Source organism: Rhyacophila brunnea, unplaced genomic scaffold (assembly GCF_057557595.1).
Source record: "Rhyacophila brunnea isolate RB1 unplaced genomic scaffold, BYU_Rbru_1.0 scaffold_2, whole genome shotgun sequence".
NCBI lineage: Eukaryota > Metazoa > Arthropoda > Insecta > Trichoptera > Rhyacophilidae > Rhyacophila > Rhyacophila brunnea.
The window spans coordinates 1,017,138-1,042,324 of record NW_028232859.1 but is presented as its reverse complement, the minus strand read 5'-3'; the positions used below and the strand labels follow the sequence as shown (position 1 = coordinate 1,042,324).

The window sequence follows — 25,187 nt, the reverse complement described above, 5'->3', positions numbered from 1 at the left end:
GGAAAAACGAGGTCGAAGAAAAACTGCTTAGGTATATGTAGGTGTAGCATGGCCCCTACAAGCGGGGGGGATTGACAGGGTTCTAGCCTTGGGGGCCGGGGTCTAGGGCCCCCGGGGTGATGGGTCGACCTGATAAGTGAGATAAACACACATTACAGATTTGCTCCAATGGGGAAAAAATCGCCTGCTGCGCTATTTTACTTAGAGAATATTAACATTTTAAAATATCTAGTCATGTAATGCGACTTCATAATTCATGTGTATTTATTCAACAATACAAAAAAAAAACGATAAAAATACCCGAACACCCTTGATGTTATGTGAAACAACATTTAGAAAACTATTCTGTTGAGTGTCCCACTACGTTTAACCCTAGCGATGGATAGGGGGGCCCGCCAAAGATAACGGCTTGGGGACCCGCTTTAAGATGTGGGGGCCATGAGGTGTAGCATTGACGTCTTTAGACAAAATCCGCCCCATATTTTTTTATCATCCTTTCATGACTCCAATATCTAAGAAATGTGTTGTATCGATACATTACTAACAAAATATATACCACTAAAACATACAAAATTAAATTTGGATATAAAAAGCGAATACATATAATATCGGTAATTAAGTTAGACTCCCAAATCACCAGAGTCTGAGGCCTTATTTGATTGATGTTTCTGACACATTTGGTTTGTACCATATATCAATACACTAGAGTTATTATTTTCATACCATTTTTTTACTATGATATTATTGTACAACGTAAACACAATAATTTAGCTATTTCTATATAAGTATCATATTTCTATATATTCCAAATGATTCTCCTCGATTTGCCGCCCTTCGAGTAACTGCCGCCCCCAAGCGACGCTCAATCTGCCTACCCCCACGGGACGTCACTGAGGTGTAGCCAAACACCTGAAATTGAAGCAACAAAATAACACCCCTCAGTGATGTTTCTAGGCCGCGTTTTAGCAAACTTAAATAATTAATGTTGTCCCTTTTCATCTTTCATTTCTAATTATTTGCAATTCGTTAGGAACCTACTTACCTATATATCATTAAATTTATTGTTTGCCCACCTAATAGTGCCACAGCCATCAGTGCACTAATTTGTGAGTGTCACGGGCGAGTGGCCTTACGTGTCGTAGAATGCCGAATGATGTTGGTCTAATGGGAAAGCTGATCGATAGCCAAATCCTCAGTCATGAAGTACTTACAAAGAAGAAGTAATGTTCTATTCAACTAAATATGTTTTTATTTTTTCGGTTTATGGCGGGGGGGGGTTCAGACCTGAAAGTACATAGTTAATGGGGTAAATATGGAAATCTGTGGCACCTGTTAGATTTTGTCAACCCCACCCCTTCGCTACCTTAACGCTTTCGCTGCTGAAGAGTTACGCGCCGTGTGCGTCTTCCGCGTCTAAAGTATTAAAAATTTCACGTGATCGCTCGATTTAAACCGAGAGGCCATCCATGAACTGAAACCGTATGCGGTTTAGATCCGTGTGCCATACTAAACTTATGATTTTTGTTCATGAAAATATATTTTCACTAAATTTGTAAGTGTAAGTGTATGGTATAAACGGATACGATCAGATGTTTATAATATACTTTGTGTAAATATATTTCCATGACTAGAAAAGATAAGCTTAGTATATAGCACACGGTTCGAAACCGCATACGGTTTCAGTCCATGGATGGCCTACGAGTGTGGTGCGACACGGGTTGGTTTGGAGGGGTCTGTGTTTGTGTTGCCCTAAAAAGAAATAATAAATGGTAATGGAAATTTTTTCAAAATGGAACACATCCCTGAACCATTTTTCTATGTGCGCGCCTCATAGATGTTTTTAACACTGACAATTCCCGGCAGAACGTCATTTGATAAAGATAGTAGTAAATTCGTCAGCCACGGAGAAATCTGAAAATACCACCTAAATAAACAGTAAAATTTACATAAACACCGTCTTCTAAGAATTAGTGCATTTCCACAAAACATACTCTCGACAGTGGTGGTGTTAGGTACGTGGCGGGTTTTGGGGTCTGTGCCACTGACAGATTTGAAGACACCCTTGTAATTTTTTCCTGTGCGATAAAACGCCATTACAATATGCATTACAATAGGTATTTCGATACAGTAATAAATATGTAAGTAATAGTGCATTAAGCTTTGATTATTATTTAAAATTTAAGATGTCAATATTTTCTAATGAAGCGACAACATCATGGAAAACCGCCATTGCTCTAAGTAATAATTTATTGTGATAATTGAAGATCTTGGCATAAAAACAGCAAATGTCACAAAACACTTTTTTTCAGGAGAGGGTAAAAACATAATATCTTGGTTGTCAAGAAAAAATTTATTAATTGGACAATGAGGAATTATAGAGAAACCTTATATGCACTATATGAATGTAAAAGATATATTAAATTTATTTCTGTTAAATAGATATTTACAAAAGAATGAGTGTGACATTTGCTGTTTTTACACAATTTTTGGACATTTGTTGTTTTTATTGCAAAATTGAAAAGATCGAAATGTAAATAGTATGACTAAAACTATAATTTTATTAAATAAAATAAAGAATATATATTTCTGTTATTTTTTAATCATAATACAACTTTTAATAAGGTTTGAACATATTATTTACCTATTAACAAACGACTTCAATGTATGTAAAAATCAAGAATTAAATATTTAAAAAAATGTTTTAATTATGTGCGGGTTAATAATGATTAGCTTCATATTATTATTATTGATTTAATTTAATAAAACACATTTTTTATTATCTGCTTATTCCACTTTAAATAAATAAATAAATGTGGACCGGTTTCTTCCGCCTCTGTTTTTCTGCCAACTGTTTTCAACAGTTGAAAATGTCCCTTTAAGGCGGACGAAACCTGTCCAGATTTATTTAAGTGGAATAAGTACTAAAAAAATGTGTTTTATTAAATTAAATCATTAACACAATGGATTTCCACCATGAATTGATAGTTAACACGAAAAAAGAAAACCGATTAGCTTCGTCTGACACCTTCACTATCAGCAAATTAAACGATGCATTTATTGGGTTTTGTAAATATTTAGCTCATTTTAAAATATATTTTTTTTAGCTCCTTTCAATGGAATTAATCCACCATTATGTTGTTTTAAATGCAGTCGTGACTTGCATTTGATTTTTCTTCACTACATTAAATCTATCCCACAGCCCAGAGAGAAACTGAAATGTTCGCAAAGCACTTCTCCCTTACTATACTGGTCTATTCTGTACATTATAACTAGCCTACAAATTTTTACCGAAAAATGCCAAAGTTTTAACCTATATTTGATATTAAAAAAATCTCTTTTCCGGTCTTTTTAGATTTTATAATGAAGGGCCTAGAATTTTCCTTATTGCATCCAATACCACCCTATTCAACTGATCTGAACTATCAACTGAACAATAATGAAAGTCACCGTTTTGGTAAAAACGTTGCTTGGTGTTGTTAATTTTTCTCTTTCGAGACGTTTCAGATGTCTATGCTAGTAATATCCATGATAAAATATTAAAAAAATCATAATAAAACGTTATTAAAAGCAATAATTAAAAGAATCAAGGATAATTTGACAGCTCAGACACTAAATTGTATGGAATGTATACTAACATTATTAACGCCGCCTGGTGATAAAAATGTAGAACTACTGGACCTTTGCTGTTTTCACACAAAAATGCCTGGACTATTGCTGTTTTTAGAAAAGTGGCATATTTTGGAGAGCAGATTTGAGGGACTTATGATTTTTTTAAAAAATATATCTTTGCACAGTTGTATGTAATCATACACAGGGAATATAGAAATGCAATAAAATGAAAATGGAAAAAAGTGGACATTTGATGTTTTTATGCCAAGATCTTCAATTGGTCCCTTTATTCGTCGCCCCTATGCAAATGCAACGCATGGTCTGTCTACTTCCACTGGACGTCACTGACTTCCCTCACCCAGTTAGTTTACCGATTGGGTTAGCTACAAGTTACAGGTTTATTTGCAGTGAACTTCACACTTTTAGAAAATGTGAGATTTATTTGCCAATTTGCAGGGAATAATATGAAACGACAATATGCAATATACGCCATGATGAGCCGATAAGCATCATTCTGTTAATACAACGCTTCGGCATTATTATTTCGTTGAAAAATCCTGTTAAATCGTTTATAACTGTACGCGAGGAAGTAAACAGCGTAAACACAATGAATATCAAAAAGTAGAATCATATTTTGCATGAGTTAGGTAATCGGAAATGCCAACTTAGCGGTGTCGATATCTGTGCAGTTTACCAACTTAATCGTGCTTCATTTGTTCAGTAAATGCACTCAAATGTCATCACTCATAATTAATACAATGAGACTGACACTACTTGCATGCCCATGTGACCAGCCCCATATATATAGGTTGGGGCAAAGAAATGATAATACGTCATTGAATACGTTTGTGGTTTCCAAATCAACAAGACCAACTTTTATATGCATAGTACATCCATAGTAGTATACTATCTGGAAATATTGTTGTCAAATAATGTCGTTAGGGAGAAGAGAGTCTGATATAGGTAATGCAACGGTGATAAAGGGGTTATGGGAGATTGTAGAAAATGTAAAGTGACAAAACCTAGAAACAATTTTTTAGCATGGATACATGCTTTTGCCTTGACCTCCCGAGGTCCTGATCCATTACGAAAAATCGCACAGGCGTAACTAAAAATCATGTCACAATAATTGTAGCGCGGCCGTTAGAGACTCCAGTCGGCCGCGAGCGGTATTAAGTACTTATTAAAGCTGTTCTATAATTTTTCTTTAAATATTAAGCAGAGACACGTCGTTTATTTATGTAGTCTTGATAATGTGCATGAGCAGTTTTTATTAGGTATTTAAGGTAAGTTCTCTTCGTCAAGATGGTTTTCCGATATTCTTTCTGAGAATAATGTACTCTTACAATTAATAATTAAAAAATATATATTTCCACCTTCAACACCGTGTTTGAACATTTTTTATGATAAATGTAGAGTTGTCACTTTATAACTTTGCACTCCGTAATATATTTTATTAAATATATTACCTATTTATTTATTACTACTTACATATATTATTACAAGTGAATATCATTTGATCTAATTTAATGCGAAGTAATCAGTCGAAGAGGCGTATCAGTGCAGTAAAAAAGTGAAAAAAGAAAACCAACATTTCATCACATTCATGGAGGAAACGTTCGGACTTCTGCTGAACGAATCCAGCTATCTCAACTACTCGTGGTGGGTCGTGCATCGATTTGATCTTCGCTCGCGACATCGAAAAAATTCATTCTAAAAATTACATAACTTATTTCAGCTAACATAAACCCATATTGACCATTACTACTAACGATTATGTGTAGCAAATACTTACGCACCAACATTACTATATGAGTTCATAAATTTTAATTTTCAGAAAAGTGCAATTGCTTGAATCCTTTGGATTCGGTTACGTTGACGAATACATTTTCTTTCGAATTTGAACAACCAGCATCTAGAGAATCAGTAGAGAAAGCATGTATCCATGTTTAATATTTTTAGCCGTCAGGGTTTAAGCGGCCAGGGGGGGGCGGAGCCCCCTCGCGAGGCGCAAAGCGCCGAGATTTTCGGAGTATTTTTTTAATAATATAACATTCCGTGATAACATTATACTGAAATTAAGCACATTCAATTTTAACGAACGAAGGGAAATTTTAAAAATGTGACCTAATCTGGAAAGGGGGATAAAATATTTTGTGACAAAGTATGACGATGGTGGAAGAAGGATAAAAAATACAGAAAATCGTGTGACCTCTTTAATAAATCATTCTATCTATTTAATTAATCTATTCGGTCATTTTTTCTACTTTGTGCAATTTAATAAGACAGCTCTATCAACAGATCTTCATCGAGCAGGCTATGACTCAAGGATAGAAGAAGCCAACACAAGGGGTTATTCTTCAATATTCTTGAAAGGAGGGTGAAAAATCCTTAAATAATTGGGGTATTGTGTAGTCAAAGACAGAGATGAGACAACTTTACTATCCATGTCGTTAAGGCAGTGAAATCATTTTCTGAAGCCGACTAAGACCCACATTAGTTCCGTGTCCGGAAATGTGTACGTATGCAGTTTGCCGTATCACACTTCACCGTAAAATGTTGTATCGGAAATATGGTCGTATAGAATTAAAGACAGTCGAACTCTTTGGGTCATATTATTATAGTACCTACTTAGATAAAATTCATGTCAAAATAAAACACGGTTCTTATCGGAAGCCAGCGGCAAACAAATTTTGAAAATAGCCGATACACTGGATTATTTGTTAGGTTAGGTTATGTTAGGTTATGTTTTCATTCTTGAATTCATGAATTTTGCTAAAATCGGCTATGAAAATTGAATTAATATTCATTGAAACTAATAAAATTGGAGACCGTATGTATAGTATACGGTTCATCTCTTTCCGATAATAAAGCTCACGGCGAACTGTGCTACGGTGAAATGTAATACATACAATTTACATGTAACCCATTAGTTTCTAGTGATGATGATGATGATATTAATATTTTTTCGGATCTACTATATTGATTATTTTGAAACAAACACAATGCAATAATTTTGTAAACTCGGACATTACTATTGATATTTATTTAAAGCTCATTTTCTCAATCTCTGAATTACAATGAAGCAGTAAATTATACGACGCTCGAAATCAATTATATATTTGAAATATGTGATACGTATTAATTCCAATAATGTGGCGAGGTGTTGGTAGGTATTGCCAATATGTAATAACAATATTATGAAAACCAACCAGTTATCACGCAAAACAGGTGGAAAATATAAGTAGACATGCAATATTTTGTTAACTGGTACAATTATTATTACGCATTTTTGTAAAAGTACATTACGTTTTCGACTAAAAACATGACGCGGTGCGAATTGTATTGATATTTTGTATGTAATTAATTAGTAGCATAGATTAGCAGTACCTCCTGTAGGTCGCGTATTCTTTATATAGTAACTAAGTAAACTGCGACTAGGGAATCCAATCCCGAGCCAAAATTCTGATCCCGGGATTTCGGGATTACAATTTGACAATCCCGGGATTGGCATTTTTTTCCACTGCTAATATAAAATATTTATATTTACAAATAACATCGATAAAATCGGTCAAGAATAAATCTAGTGTAATTTATACTATTTAAGACATTTATTGTTAACTAGCTGAAGTACCCGGCTTCGCACAGGGTCGCTTCGTGGTTATATTTATCTTAGATATTTGAAAAATAATAAGAGGAAATTATTTTTTTAATATTAAAACATCAGTGTAATACAATATGGCAATATGAAAATAATTCTAATAGGAGTAAAGGTCAAACATAAGAACACTAAATTAAAATCGAATCCAAAATATGAAAACGTTATTAATGTTATTAATATGTAGTAAAAAAAAAACAAAATTGGATGGAACAAACAAACAACAAACTTTGTATTTTATATAATAATAATTTAGAAACCTTCGCAGGTGTGCGCACAACAACTGACAAAAGTTTCATCGCAATCGGATGAATGGTATAGGAACGCATACGAATAGAAGTAGAAGATGATTTTCTAATTCAGAAATCTTCGTGGGCATGCGCACGACAACTCACCAAAGTTTCATTGCAATCGGATGAATGGTGTAGGTACGCATTCGAATAGAAGAAGAAGATGATGGTTGTACTAATTCAGAAACCTTCGCAGGCGTGCGCACGACAACTCACCAAAGTTTCATTGCAATCGGATGAATGGTATAGTAACCATACGAATAGAAAAATATAGAATAGAAGAAGAAGAAGAAGATGGTTGTACTTATTCAAAAACCATTGAGGGTGTTACCACAACAACTGACGAAGGTTTCATCGCAATCGGATGAATGGTATAGGGACCATACGAATAAAAGAAGATAGAATGAAGAAGAAGAAGAAGATGGTTGTACTAATTCAGAAACCTTCGCGGGTGTTGGCACAATTACTGACGACAATTTTATTGCAATCGGATGAATGGAATAGGAACGCATACGAATAAAAAAATATAGAATAGAAGAAGAAGAAGATGGTTGTACTAATTCAAAAACCATTGCGGGTGTTACCACAAAAACTGACGAAGGTTTCATTGGAATCGGATGAATGGTATAGGGACCATACGAATAAAAGAAGATAGAATGAAGAAGAAGAAGAAGAAGAAGATGATTGTACTATTTCAGAAACCTTTGCGGGTGTTAACACAACAACTGACGAAGGTTTCATCGCAATCGGATGAATGGTATAGGAACCATACGAATAAAAGAAGATAGAATGAAGAAGAAGAAGAAAATGATGATTTTTCTAATTCAGAAACCTTCATGGGTGTGCATACAACCACTTACCAAAATTTCATTGCAATCGGATGAATGGTATAGGAACCATACGAATAGAAAAATATAGAATAGAAGAAGAAGAAGAAGAAGATGATGATTTTTCTAATTCAGAAACCTTTATGGGTGTGCATATAGCCACTTACCAAAATTTCATCGCAATCGGATGAATGGTATAGGAACGCATACGGGACAGACATACAGACAAACATACATTCATTTTTATATATTAGTATAGCCTATACTCTTCGCGCAAGTGCAAGCAATAAGTTTACAAAGTTTTATCGCAATCGGATGAACGGTATGGCTGCGCATTCAATACGAACAAACAAACACACAAATATTAATTTTTATATATTAGATATTGTATACGTTCAATCTTGGAAATACATAAGTTTAATGGAGTAAATAATATTGTAATATAAATAATAATGTGAATTTAATATGAGATTGCTGTTTCTGATAGTAAAGACTTAATGGATGGGTTAGCGAGATTTAAAATAGTAAAGCAAATCATGGTGTACTTATGGCCTTTCCGCTTCATAAATCTAATTAGTCAGCCAAATATGAAACTGCCGTAAAACGTATGAGATCATGGTGGAATTACTTTGTTAATAGTGTGAAGCATTGTTTTTTTTTTCAATCTTTCTCATTTTTATTAATTTATGTGAAAAATAAAATGAATCGGCAACTTAGTTTATTTCAGTCAATCTCAGTTTATTTCTAGTATAGTTATTTGTTATTAAAAGTATTTTTTCTGTTATATTTTAGTTTCTATTTTATTTTCCATAAAAATTGATAAAAAAATCAATCCCGAGATTCATAGGTATCTAAAATAGCTCGGGATCCCGGGATTGGAATCCCTACTTGCGACCTCTTCACATTTTGTATAAAATCCACTGTAATAGGGCGAAGAAAATACTTACTTACACGAAAAATATGGATTATGAATTATCACATTTTCACTGAACTGTGTCGATGTTTAGATATCATACAATTTTCTTTCACATTATAATTTGCATTGACTCTTTTTATTGTCAAACATTTTCGCACTGGATTCATTCCTATATTTTATATTTGCAAATATTGTCTTTGATTTCATGTAAGTAGTGACTGTTGTTTACTGTGGAACATTTTCGAAGTTATACTTCTTTAGGCACGTTTAGAAAATCAGATCAGAGTGTATTTTTGGCTATATTTGTGATTATACAGTATAATATTATAGTTTAGAATTGTTCCGTTGCCAAGGCAGCAAATTTATTATTGTCGGCCATTTGCAATTCCTTACGTAAACAAATTATTAAACGTCATAGTGGCAGTTGTTACTTTAAAAAATAAAACAACGATAAATAATTTAGTAATATAAGTTAAAGTGTATAGAAATAAACCAACGGCGTTCCAATATGCGGTCCTTTTTCTTGAGTGTGTTTTAACAAGATAATTAAGAGCTAGTCGAAGAATCTAGTTTATCACTTTTGTTTTTGTTTTGTTACGCCAAAGAAGTATAACTTCTAACGCGCGTACATAAGTACACACACCGATTTTTTTATACTTTCTTCCACCTGAGGTAACTGACTGTATTAATTGTTTGTGGATTTGTCGGATAGTTTTTGATCAGCCCTCGTAGGTATATACTTAGTAATTATGTATTATCTTCTCATGGATACATACTTACAAACAAGATATGAAATATGGCACCCACGTAGTAAGAAGTGTCTACCAGCTACCTATTTTAAATAATAATTGTTTATAATTATTTAAAATTATAACCATACGATTTAAACCCGATAAAAATTTACATAAACTATTATATATTAGCAATAAAAATACATACTTTCATGTTATATATCGCCCAAAAATTGGTTCTGTGACGAAACGAATTTTAAAATATTTAATCATGCCCAATTTATTTCAATACAATAATAAACATGTGCTGCATTCAACCTTGCGCTGTTGGTAGTTTTATTTTGGTTTAATAAATAATGTTAATGGCTTCCAATAAAAGTCACGATTTGAGGAAGAATGTATAATAAATATATAGAGACGTTCTAGGGAAATACCCGTTTTAAACACTTCCGCCTTACAACCTCCAAAGATCTTGAAAATACCTTCTACATCTTCTACGTAGATAGTTTTTTTTAATAAAAGAGAAGCAAAAAAAAATGATTTAAAAAATTAGGTTAGCTACAAATGACTACCTACGCCGTCGGGAAGAAGTTCCCGTATGGTAAAGATTGACCGGTGGTAAAGTGTTGTTAGCGTTTCCAGGGGGCACCAGCGTGTAGGTTCAACCCCCGAAGGTTCATTTGAAGGGAGATTTATACTTCTTGGTGCCAAGGAGCTATGAGATTTATTTGCCAATGTATTGAGTGTATGAAAAAACAATCCGCTACGATGAACCGATAGGAATTATTATTTAGTTGAAAAATCCTGTAAAATCGTTGATCGATTAGTCTATGACTCGTGTGAAATAATTCTAATCATTTGATTCATATTATTATTATGATCTGGTCAAACCGTTCACTCGTAAAGTGATCACTTCCATGGCCCCCACAAGGGGGGGGGGGGGGGGTTAACAGGGCTCTAGCCTGGGGGCCCGTCGAGGCGAGACAACCAGATAAGTGAGTTAAACACGCATCAAAAATTTGCTTTAATAGTAAAAAAAAAGTCGCTTGCGGCGCTATTTTCCTTCAGTACTATTATTATTTAAAGTTATGTGGTTGTACGATACAATATTTAATTGTGTATCAATACTCGACATCTCCATAATTCCAATGGATGTACGACCTATACACTAAACATACACATTAATTTTACCGCGTACAACATTTGGAAAACGCTACTGTAGAGCGTCACATTGCCTTTATCCTTAGCGATAGGTAGGGGGGCCCGCCAAAGATCCTAGCCTGGGGGCCCGCTTCACGATGTGGGGCCCATGATCACTTCTACTAGGTATCTGCCATTTAGAACAAAAGCTTTAATTTGTTCACTCTTTACTCGCCTCTTATTTTCTTTTTGTATCCCAAATAATAAATGTTTTCTGATATTAGTAACATTTTCTAATTAGCAAAAGTATGATCAGTCTATGACAGTTATAAATCGTCCACATCGCGTTGTGGCCTAAATTATCACGGTCATACATCGAAAAAGTGTATAATTTCGGTGTTTGGTTATGCATTCAATAACTTTCACAACGCCTTGTGGTTACTTTTTCATTTATACGCGCTTTCAGTGTTTGTGCTTAATACACACGCATATTATTTATTTTTTTTCTAGATGCCTTTATGGATACCTACCTCACATTTACTATCGAGGTTTCTTTAAGGACTTTGGCACGCAAACTACTCTACTTGATGCTAGTCAAATGAAAATTGTGCCGGCTGAAAGAATATGCCTTATTGAAAACTATTCTTCTACCCGCATCGGGTATTGCTAATTTGAATACGGCCAGGGCCCATGAAACCGCCTTGCAAAAACCTTGGAAAATTCTTTGTAGCGCAAGGCGCTGGTGATTCTGATGAATATTTTGTCGTATTCATTGGGAACTGAGGACTATATTATATATACTTAATTAATTTAGCTGGCGCCACAGACAATGTCCGACTTCACAACTGTTTCCTCCAAATATCTCTACCCCGAGCTCTCTATCTCCAGTAAGTCACACTCAACCTCTCTGAGTCTTTCTCACGTTATCCACTCATATCTTCCGGGGGCGGCCCAGGGGTTTCTTCATAAACTTTATGGAGAGCTCTAGATCAATGGCGCCCTCAAGACATAGTTAAGTTTAAGCTGTTCGCAGAGCTCAGGATTCGTACGGATATGTCACTTTTGGTTTTCGTTAACCGGTCCAAGTATTCTTCGGAAACTATTTTTCGAATACTTGGATAGCTTCTCTTGTTTCTCCAGGCTTGTTAGGCTCCAGGTTTCACACCCATGCAGAGTCATTGGATTCGCAGTCACGTTGTATATCCGGAATTTTATCATATTGAACAATATATTGGACCTTAATAGACTCTTAAATGCGAGGAACGCTGCATTTCCACTTTTCAGTCTATTGGCGAGTTCGAGGTTCGTCTCGTTCTTTTGGGAGATGCTTGTTCCAAAATATTATTTAAAAACCGCGGGGTTTTTGAATGTCAAGTTACCCATCAAGATATTTCCTGTTTGCTATAGATATTAATATATTATACACACATGTGATAATGGATAATATTATTTGAAGCTCCTTCAGCTTTGATAAATTTACTATATTGTGTAATAACGTTTTTTTTTTATTTACGTGCCAGAATGTGCATAGACAGCGACCGGTTTGAAAACTAATAATTTATTATTCAACATAGAGTGATTATCTTAAATGCATAAAAATTGTGTCGGTTTCAAAATACAACAAAAAACGCCTCAAGTTCAATGCGGCAGTACCGGTTTTTTGGGCAATAGTAATAATGACAGGCTTCGATTTGGTTCAAGATAATGATTTTGATGACTGTTTCAACCAACTACTTTAAGCTTTTACACATACCAAAACGTTATACCATAAAAAGAATGCTAATAAACTCAACTTGATACAGACTGAGATTAATTTTGGGTTGCATTATGTTGCCGTATTCGTAATCGAACCCTGGAGTACATCAGAGTAAACTGGTTTTAAATTATGTACAACGTAACGTGATGTTAGACTGATGTATTTTAGTATGAATGTATCTACCTGCTTACTTAACATGTAGATACCGTGTACTAATTGAAATAATGAAAATCTACAGGTAATATAAAATTTCACCAGCAATCTATCACATATTATATTTCGTTAACTCCGACGTCCCCTTGAGGTCGCCCTTATAAATTAGTTTATTTTGATATCAACGACAAATATATCCCCAAACCATTCTTCTTCTTATTGTGCCATCCCCTAGCGGAGGTCGGCCACCATCAAAGCGATCTTATCTTTGTCGTCTACTACCCGGAACAGTTCAGTGGAGCTGCACTCGTACCAATCACGGAGGTTCTTAAGCCACGACATGCAGCGCCGTCCTTTGCTACGCTTCCCATCGATCTTTCCTTGAATGACAAGTTGGGGAATGCTGTATTTCTGTCCTCTCATAATGTGGCCGAGGTACTGTAGTTTCCTGGTTTTGATACTACGTAGAATTTCTCGGTCCTTCCCCATTCAATTGAGAACTTCAACATTTGTCAACCTGTCAGTCCAAGGAATTTTGAGGATGCGTCTATACAGCCACATCTCGAAAGCTTCAAGTCTCCGTGACATCTCTTGGTTTAGCGTCCATACTTCCATACCATAGAAAAGAATTGAGAGAACATAACAACGTACCATACGCAGTCTCAGACCTAGGTTAAGATCTCGATTGCTAAGGAGGCGCCTCATTTTGAGAAAGGCGCTCCTTGCGATCTCAATTCTACTTTTTATTTTCTGAGACTGGTCCCATTTCTCATTGACCCATGTACCTAAATATTTATAATGGGTCACACGTTCGATTGGTTCGCTGTTAATGACAAAATTTGTGTTGGTGTCTGGTGTCGCTATTTTTGATACTAGCCCAAACCATTATTGTTTTATCCAATTTAATTAGGGTAAATAGTAAAAATAAGTTAGACACTAGTTTAAACTATTAACATACAACTAATGTTACTAAAACTCTAACACTCTCGAAGTAATTATTGCTGTTAAAACGACTTAACCACTCACAAAGTCCACATTCACGTTATTTTTAAAGATGAAATCTTTGCATTAACAAATTACTAAAATTCTAATCGGAGTATATGTGTCTCCACAGAGTGGATGTACTACTAACAGAATTTTTTACGACGAATAGTTAATTCATTGGATCTAATATAGACACGTTAGAAAAATTACATGCATTTTTTTTTACGAACCCCGGGTTCAAACCCGTGACCCGTGGCTTTGTATTTATACTTGCTGCTTTACGCGTTAGGCCAACGTATTTTTTTGTAGGTGCCAATACTGCCAATCATTATTTTTATTGAAATATTATTTCACATTTTCTTTCACTTTAGCCGAGATCAGATGGTAACTATGGTACAGCGACACATGTTCCAAACCCCTCGGTTAGGAAAAATACACACGCACTTCACATGTTTTATAACTTATGGTTAAATGCAAAGATATTGGCGTTAAATAATCTTTAATAAAATGTTATTATAAATACCTTCATCACTTGTTTTTCACATTGCCAATAATTCACCGAAATTGACGGCGTAAGGTTACGCAATGTTTAAGACCACTTTAATTTAATCATGACTATGCATTCAGCCCTAAATCATTGGTGTAGGCGTGTGCATACAGAGCGTTTATATAATATTTTCCTTTTTCTGTACGTTTATAGGCGTCATAAAAAGAGGCAGCGTTCCATATCAATGAAAAATGAATAAATCCAAGAAATCGTAGTGAAATATCCGCTAAGTAGCATCTCAAAACAAATATATACATACTTAATTATGTTATAAATAAAATTAATGTGTTTTAGTAAGTGTTGAATACGTCTAATTGTCATACCATTTTAGCTCCTTCCCTTAGCACAGCCAAATCTCTGTAGTCGGCGAGGTAGTTGGGCTGCATAGAGGGCCACTTGAGCGGGTTCGCTGACCGAAGAGATATCTTGCCTCTGGAGTACGGCTTTAGGAGAACTGGATTGATGGCGAAGGTTGGACGCCCAACTATGTCGTGATACATGTAGTCGTAAAACTCTTGGGGAATACCTTGAATTAGAGAGAGAAAATATTTATTCTAGATTGTTGAATTATTTTTATCGTATAATAATTTACATTTCATAAAGATATTTATTACCTGATTACAAAAATAAACATAAATTATTACAATATGAAAAGAACTTTCTATATACCACGTTTTTAAATTTTCTGTTGAATCATATAAACTTGACAATTCTATGTATTAATAATTTAGGACAAATAAGGCAATTGTCAACAAATCATTTTTTTAGCTATTTTGCAACAAACAAACAAATATAGAATACTGAAATGTCATTTTTATTTCCATAGTAACGCACGTATATATTAATAATTTAGTTGCTAGGACCACCCGCTTAGCAACCAATAATAGTGGATTAGATTACGGATTTCTTCCGAAATAACTTTTCATACAAAACAGAATTAACTGAAAATGAATTCAATTCTACTTAAAGAAGGCTAAAAGTATTAAAAGAATGCATTGGAATCGTGTTCTGATATATTCTAAAAGTTTCAAATGTCTAGCTAGCCAGGAAGTTAGTTAAAAATCGATTGCAAGATTTGTACTGGATAAACAACCACCGGACAAACAAGAATACGAGCTAAGAAAAATGTGGTAAAAAAATAAAGTAGATAACCGACTTGTATTGTGATCATTTTATAGTATGCATTACTCACATCACAGTGGCATAAAAATTGTTTACATATTTATATATTTTTGAAAAATATCAGACGTAAAGTACTGTCAGAAATATTACTAGCTTCACCAAGTTTTTGTTTCTTATTTGGTGCATTAATTTTTTGTGGGTATAAATGAAATCGTTTGTTAATGTATTTATTATTTTAGCTCTTTACGCACAGATTGACACTAGAATTGCTCCGATCACATGAGGATACTCAAAACTACAATCAAAATTAGAGGTTCGCGGCGCGGCACCCCCGCCGCCTGATGAGGTTACTGCGATAATATTATATGTGACGCATAAAACTTGAGGACCGACCTATGCATTTATATATTTAAATTAAACGTTATACTTATTCTTGAAGAGTATTTGCCTGCTATTTTTCATACAATGCGAACCCTCATTTATTATTATTATTTGTATATTTTTTTATCTTCAAACGCGTGCTATGCAAAATCATCATGCGTGCCACTGGTGACACGCATGCCATAGATTCGCCACCACTGTTTTATTATACTATAAACTATGGACGATTTGACCGGGATCACCGACGAAGACGTGGCGGGTCTAGGACGATTTGGTGCCGCGACAACTGGACGCCACGCAATTCGAAATTAAATAGACGTTAGATACTTATAGGTACTTTTAAAAAATAAATATAAAATTATTATTTATATTTAAATTATTATATTATGATTTAATAGTTGGTGAGAATTTAAACATGCACACGTAAATAATGATTTAATCGTGCATATGTTTAAGTTCCAGCGAAAAAAGAGTTTTTTATTTTATATAAAGCCTTAGGCATGGTCATTCTCAATCCGCAATAAAAAAAGCATTATGTTAAGAGTAAAATGAATTAAAACTACTAAGTTGTAGATAGAAACTGATTAAAATTACTCGTCTACGTTATGCATACGTGTCTACGACAGTGCGGCGTCCAAATGTCCTGGCGTCCAGTTGTCCCATTCCCGACGTGGCGTACCTAGAGGAGAGGGATATCAGCAAAGATGAATCAATTTTGCTGGTAAGGTCTGGATAAAAGTAGAAGCGGATGCGGAATCCAACGAATAATGTAATTAGGTGCTTGACAATTAATTATTTCCCACTGGTTGTCGATAAATGATCAAAGGATTGCGAACAATTTCATGACTTGAGCATGCATTGAGCACTTCTAGGTAGGACTAAATCTATGAATGTGTAATAAATTATTAATTAAAAAAAATAATTATACATTTGTCAATTAGTGTCGCAGGATTGCACTTTTTTAAAGAAATGTTACGGCAAGGGATGGATGTAATTTAGACCAAAACGCCATTGATACGAGAGATAATAAAATAGACTATTGATTACCTATTGTTTGTCTAATGATCGGAATTACATAATATCAATAATGTCATAATTGCGCGCAATTGATTTGCAAAACTTAACTGGAAATTCCAACTACCTACTGAATACGTGAATAAAGATCGCCAGTCCATCCGCGGCGTTTGCTTATATTTCCAATGCCCCTGAAAGGGATAATTTATGTCTTTCATTGAAATTCAGCTACAATACACGATATATTTCGTAACAATATTATAAACGAGTTACCTAAGAATTTGACATACATAAGGCCCTTGAAGGATTTTAGGTTTCGAGGTGAAAAATAGACGTCATCGCATAAAATAAAAATGTTAGGCCCACATATTTAATCTCTTGTATCGGTGTGTTACTCGGCCATCGAGTTTGTGGTAGACCTACTCGCTGACCAAGTTGTGCAATTTTCGTGTCGGCATATTTTTTCGTTATCAAGATCAACCACTTCAGTTTAGCGTTATCAGTCTTGGCAGAGGGAATGCATAATAAGGTGTGCTTGAGAAGGTTACTTGTAAATTGTATTATGCATTACAGTCAAATACCCAAATGCTAATCTTATTTCATTACTGTTTTCAGTATATTTAGTTTTAACTATTGTCGATCCTACATTATATTACACCACTCAGCACGCAGAACGTTATAATTACATTCTGCTCAAAAGACTCTGTTTGTGTCTAATGACCATTCATTCATGTCGATGTTCCACCATTTTGTCAACAAATACTGATTTTTTTTATAAACTATTTCTTTTATTCAACGAATAATTCACACGATTGCCAAAGTAGCTTGATTTAGAAGAGCGCTGACGAGCAGGTATTATAAGGCCAATAGTTACAATTTGTCGCAATTAGTATTTCGCCTCGTAGCATAGAGGATAATGCGCTGACTTTTTTCAAAAACATTTTTTCTATTGGTTATAATATATTTTCTCAGAAGTGTTTTTCAAAATTATGTATGGTAAATACTGAATTCATCAAATACTTTTGAAGCATTTCCCCGAACATGCCTAGATACAATGGGGAGCAATAAAATCAAAGCATTTCTGCCGTCTAAGTATGAATTAGTAATTTATTGTCATCGATTTTTGGGTTATCATCGAGTGTTCTTCCTCCACCATTGTTCGACGTTTCGGGCTCGTTACAGAGGCTATTCTGAAGAGAATGCAGATCGAGGAAAGAAACAAGACAAACACGCGATGACAACCCAAAAATCTATTACGATAACAAATGGCCGTGAAAGACTCAAATATTATATGAATTAGAAACACCGCATGTCTAGATGTAGATATAGTGATATTATATATACTTTTTAATTAACTATTTCTTTTATTCAACATGTATCATTCTAATTATTGAACACAACATCAATAAGAAATTGAACGATTGCCAAAGTAGCTTGATTTGGGAGAGCGCTGATGAGTAGGTATTAAAAAATTGACCAATAGTTAAAATTTGTCGCAATTAGTATGTCACTGCGTAGCATATTGGTAATGCGCGGGGCTTAAGCCCGGGAGATGCAGGGTTCGATTCCCCGCCGGGGTGGCTTACTTTTTTCAAAAAAAGATTTTTTTCTATTGGTTATAATAATATTATATTCTCTCAGAAAGTGTTATTCAAAATCATGTATGTTATAATATATACTTTTAATTATAGCGTGTAGACTGTAAACCAGTGATTGGTCCACCTTTTTTTGTTTGGCAGAACCCTTGAAGTATTTTGTAAAATCTTGGGAAACTTCTACCTAGCTGACAAATATTAAGGTACAGAATGGTTACTTATAAAAAATTCATGTAAAATAGTAGATAATGGCATACATTGCCATATTTTGTCGCCAACGTTCCCTCTAATTTAAAAACTGTGTATGCGGATCATAAACTTTATTCATCTAAGTAAATTTTGAACGACAAGAATATGTGCGTACCACTTTACGTGAAATAAACTCGTTAAACTATAATCTCACGTTAAAAAATATTCTACAAAATATCTGTGTGCGGAGATAGGACATATTTGTGCTGACAATTTTTTTACAAGTGTGTGCGCGAGGAACGTTGCTTTCCAACCCTAATCAGACACAAACTGTTTCAAACAAGACTGTTTGTAAATTCTTTAGTTACCTACTTGCTTAACTGGGTATATATTACATTATTAGAAAATTTTGTAAATTTCAATAAACGCACCCCAAATATTAATCACCCGACAGAAACAGGCAAAAACTGATATCTCAGCGAAATATATTCTAAAAAGCTAAAATATTCACCTCCATAATTTACTGTCACAGTGTCACATCATAATGTGTCGCACCTAAATAACAAATTACCATATGGAACGTGATTTCCAGTAGGGATAAGAAATAATAAATTAATATTTCTGAAGAAATTACCGTAATAAAAGAATATTCTATGTACTGCTTCTTCGGGCACACAAATTATCATATTTTAAGACGATACATCAGTGAAACGGCAAATAATTTTCAACTATAGGCGCAACGAAATTTTGGACTCGCTGGCAGTCTGAGAGCGAACGTCAAGGTGTCAATACGTCAATTTGTTTCGTGATGGCGAAAGGGTACTAATTCTTAAATCGTGTGAAGATGATTAAAAACGTAACCCATTTACTTGAAAAAGAAAACATGTCAATGAATATATTATGGTACTGTTCGGTTATACCGGAGGCAGCGGAAAACGCATTTTGAAAATAGCCGATAAACTGGATTATTTGTTAGTTTGGGTTAGTTTAGGTTCGGTTAGGTTGGGTTAGGTTAGGTTAGGTTAGGTTTGGTTAGGTTAACCTAACAAATAATCCAGTTTATCGGCTATTTTCAAAATGCGTTTTCCGCTGCCTCCGGTATAACCGAACAGTACCTATATTATTATTGTTACTAATATAACAACAAACAGAACATTAAAAGGACGCATGTTGGATTTATATGACAAATTATATTTCGTTCGGCATGCGTCATTTGCACCCGCGACCCGCAATCCGCGCATCGCCACGATCTTTTTAGACCATGCCTCAACTGAGGTATAGCCTTTTAATGATATAGGTGCTGTACATCTAACATTTTTTTTATTATATATAGGTACCTACCAAAGATATTTTAAATTGTATCTTTTAGCATTTTTTTAAACACCCTGACAAGGCTCACGTAACCCCAGTTTTCCATCAGAACCGTGCTTGATAATTGCTGTAGGTAGGTATGGACAACTTCATAAAATGTTGACCTATTACAATCATAATATAAATGAAGGAACAGTAAAGGTAGAATGAGCATACAATCTTTGTTAAACAGGGTAAAATAATATTATTAGGCAAGGCTGGGATTGATTTAAAATAGCATGTTCAAATAAACTTACCTAAGAGTTCTCTCACACTGCCCGACGAATCCCCACTGAGACCTCCAGTTCCCATCACTAGTTCAATATCAGGCTCATCGTCATTCATATTTTCAGAATACTTTGTCTTGACGAACGCCAAGCCTTCCGCACCCCCAGGTACCGTAAAAGGTCCACGCCTGTTCACCATGTAATCCAAAACTGCCCCCGGAGAAGTTCGCAATCTATTCTCACTCACCGTTAACGTCTCGTTTATTAGAAATGCAACACCAGATAAACACAAATGATCTTGAAGGTTATACCCGACCATTGAATCCTTCACAACTGGAATTCCTAACGATTCTAATTCCTTCTTGGGACCCACTCCGGAAAGAAGCAGTAAATGTGCCGAGCCAATGGTTCCTGCGCCAAGAATAATTTCTTTCTTTGCTTTGACTATAAACCTCTTTCGATCTTTTAAAAATTCTACTCCATAGGCTCGTTTAGTAGTAGGATCGATTAGTATTTTTATCACTCTACTGTTCTTAGATATATGTAAGTTTTTCCTATCCCTGATAGGTTCCAAGAAAGCTCGTGATGCGCTGCATCTTCTTCCTTTCCTCATCGTCGCTTGGACTTTTGAGAATCCCAAGTTAACTGCTCCGTTTGGATCATTGTATTTGTATCCCATTTCCCCTGCGGCTTTTCTAAATGCTTTATGCATTCCAGTCGTATAAGGAGAATGCTCAACGTTTAAGTATCCGTTCCTACCATGATATGTAGAATTCATCAGTCCTCTTATACCGATCGTTTCTGACTTTTTAAAGTATGGCAACACATCTCTGTATCCCCAGCCTTCGTTCCCCATCGCTTCCCATCGATTGTAATCATTTTTATTTCCTCTCGTATATATCAAGAAATTGATCACGCTTGTCCCGCCGAGGACTCTTCCCCTTGGCCAATTGCATACTTTTCCTTCTAATCCTAAGCAAGCACCAGGAACTGGTTCAGTCTTAAATCCCCAATTTAAAGCAGTAATTTGTGTCAGTGCAGCCAGTAAAGGAATATCTGATAGGAAAGTCTCATCTTTACCAGCTTCCAGGAGTAAGACATTCCAATCTGGTATTTCTGTCAATCTGTTTGCCGTAACGCAACCCCCAGACCCAGCACCCACGACAATAAAATCATACTCTGCGTCAAAAACTTCTGTATCCCTGATGACGCCTTCATCTCTATATCCCATCATTCTATAGACACTGTTAAATTGGTCGAACATTGTTGAAGTTGTCGCATGAGCATGTCCAAAAACAATGACAAACAGTACAACGATAGGTTTTCTGGTGTACACCATTTTGAAATAGTTTAGTCACACCGTATGTTAGCTGAACTTCTTGAACGCTGTATACTCCCAGATTCCTTTAAGTTGCTTCTTGTCAAATATTATATCAAATGTCATACTTCAAATTGAAATAAACACGATAATAATAATTTTTAGCTTTCTTTTTAGCAATGTTTTCGTGTTTGGCCGGACATAATATTATGATGCTTGGCGATCAACTGAAACGGACAATGAAGATTTCGCTGGAACCACAAATCATACAGATGAATAGTATGTACCTAATCGGTTCATCAAAACTAACTTTTTATAGCACAGATGGTATGAATAACCTATTAATGAAAAAAATCCATGGGTATTTTTTTAGAAATTTTGTTGTATTCTAGAACCTTGTAGAACCAAATTATATTGTATTCCGAATATGACAATAATGTTGGGTCAGTGAGATGTTTTCAGAGTAATTATTAGTTTATGGAAACAGTGATATTCAAATTTATATCTGTACATCGGAGCCAGTGTGTCTCAAGTCCGATGTTTAGTATAATTTATATTTTATTATAGAAAGTATAATTTACTAATTGTATATCTGATATAAACGGTTTGGAGGCCCTTAACATATACCTAAATCTACATCATTTGCGTCGACAGAAAATCATCGCTGGAAAAATGGCCAAAATCATTTTTGACGTCTGATAACTATGTTGCTATGGCACAGAAATATAATTATGTATATGGGTACCTACCTATTGTATTTTCTTTTTAATTAATACTAGCAGTCTCATCTTCACCAACATGCGCATGGTGCAGTGCGTAAAGCGTCAATGACATTGAGCTACTTTACAAGCTGCTTGTTGACGAATTTAAAAGCGGGCGAGTCAGCTAGTGCGATTGTGATGACGACACAAAACTTTCCACTCACTCAGAAGCCAACAAGCTATCGAGTTGAAACCGTAATTTTTGGTACTATTTTGACAGGACGTATTGAGTAGTTCGCTTTTTTACCGAGAGGTCGCTACTATCGCTCTACTGCGCAGACGCGGTAGGCCCACACGCCAGCGTGTAGCGTGTAAAGTTGACCGGCTTCAACTATTATCGGTAGATTGTTTACAATCTGCTTGTTAGCTTGTTCGATGATGACACTGGGCGAGTTTACAAGCAGATTGTAAATTCGCCAACAAGCTGCTTGTAAAGTAGCTCAATTTCATCGAAGCTTAAGGCGCTGGCTTACATCCGGGAGCCCCAGGGTTATGTTTATGTGATTTTCTTAAAGCCTGGATGTACCTATGTGAATGTTTCACTTCTATTACTAAATACACTACTGTTAAACTACACTACTGTCATTGGGCCTCTAGACATGTTGTATTGTTAAAAAATAGAAAAGGAATTGACAGTTAACACCATTAAAATTATCAATATCCATCATATTTAATGAATAAATAATTTAACGTCTGTAAACCAATAATGAATAAACTTGTGGTCTAACAATAACAAGATCCTAATGAATATAATTATAAATTAGTAATAATTATATTTAGATAGGTATCTATATTATGTTGCAATAGAAAACCGAGTCACGCGTTCGCCATATCAATATATCTTCAGATTTTCTTTGACTTGTCTAAGGTGACTTATCGTGATTATAATAATAGTTTGGCTTACAAAAAATAATTGATCTTGACCAACACATCGACAGGTACACACTTATGTGCGCCATAAATAGTGTTGGTCGATTTATCGGGCGATATTATTGTTCGATAAAACACAAACCGACAAAATAGAAAAAGAAATCATTCTCCCCAATGCCATCTTAGCATTAAATAGCATCAAGCATTTTGTAATCTCTCGGGGAGCATTGTCATTCATTACCCGGTATGTTATTTTGTTATTAATTGAATATTATGTTGTCTCTGTGTAACTTCTATTAAATATACCTATATTTGTGGAGCAAGAAACAATATTGTGTAAAAAGTAAATATTAGGTGAAGGTTATATTAATAGAATTTTCACGAGAAATAGTTGTTAGCTATTTGTCCAACCCATTAGGTCCTCACACTGAATCAAATACGCATGTAAAAACATTCGTGTTTAAATTTAATTTATAAAGCAAACAATAAACAAGTTAACAGTAATAGTAAACGTCTAATGAACAAAACAAAATATGATTCTTTTGAAAGATAGGTAGGTATGTATGTTCAGAGGTGTATTATAATATGACAATATGTAAAACGAAATGTTTGCATAGAAATATATTTAAAAAAAAAATATTATATATATTATTTAGCTATTTAGCTATTTTGTTTTTTATTTTTAATTTAGAAATTAAATCACTGAGAAAAATGACCGTAATATTTTCTGTTTTGCGAAAATGATGGCGACAGTCTTCTGTACTAAAATTGTTCGTTCGTTTAATGGAAAACTGTATAGAAAATTTCAAATACACTACTAAAAAACTGTATGCTTACACTCGAAAAATAAATCATTACAATCAAAAGTAGTCCCAGTACAAAGGTGACGATAAAAAAGTACGTTTAGTTTAGGTGTAGTAGGTACACAAAAACATATCATTTGAAAAGATATAAAGATTTCCTAAATTTTGTCCCGTATCACATTCTTGCCGAGACCACCAGAGAGAGGGTGATCACCGCTGCCATATTAATAATATGCACTATTTAAAAATAAACATGGTTTGTAATCAATAGGTACTTAGTACCTATCATACGCTACCGGCTACAGCAACATTCGTGCATTTGCACAGGTGAGTGTGCAAGGTATTACAGATCTTTTCGCGACTATCGGCCCGTCAATATAATTGTACTTACTTATCCAAAACATCGATGAAGTGGGAGAAGAGGAACTATTGAAATAATTGAATGCATTAAAAATATTTAACCTTGAAATTGACACGAAGCCGCAAGAAGATGTTCGACGTTGTAAACATGTAAACTTTCCAAGACAATGAAATCGGAATTATTCTGTGTTGAAATAAAGACATTCATTCGCGAGATAATGTAAGTGCTAAAGAAGCATGTAATCTGCTGCAATTTGTTAATGGGCGTTACATGTAATATGTAGCTAATGTAATAAGATTAAGTATTGTTTTATTGTAAAGTATAATATACTTACACTATTTTTTGCGAAATGCTTTTGAATGGTCCAATTATTTTCGAGATCAATGGCAAGACGGACTGACAGCGCGTAAGTTTATACGAGGAGCGACTGATGTTATGTTAATTCATGCGACTGACTTTTTCATTTTTTTTTTATAACTAATTATTCAACCTTTTAGAATGTCCTATGAACGAAATAGGCATCGTCATGAAATGTGGATAATATAAAATAAATATAAAAAACCACATATTATACTCAAGTTAATT

The 25,187-nt window shown here is 34.6% G+C and overlaps 1 protein-coding gene across 1 annotated transcript in view; it reads right to left on the bottom strand.

Annotated features, from left to right (window-relative positions):
• LOC147071659 (glucose dehydrogenase [FAD, quinone]) overlaps window positions 1–25,187 on the bottom strand; it is a 57,630-nt gene that overhangs the window by 21,559 nt on the left and 10,884 nt on the right. The window contains exons 2-3 of the mRNA XM_085946625.1: window positions 20,520–22,145; window positions 14,935–15,137 (exon numbers count right to left, since the gene is read on the bottom strand). Of these exons, the coding sequence (XP_085802751.1) occupies window positions 14,935–15,137; window positions 20,520–21,828 (1,512 nt within the window). The 5' untranslated portion in view covers window positions 21,829–22,145. The remainder of the gene's footprint in view (window positions 1–14,934; window positions 15,138–20,519; window positions 22,146–25,187) is intronic.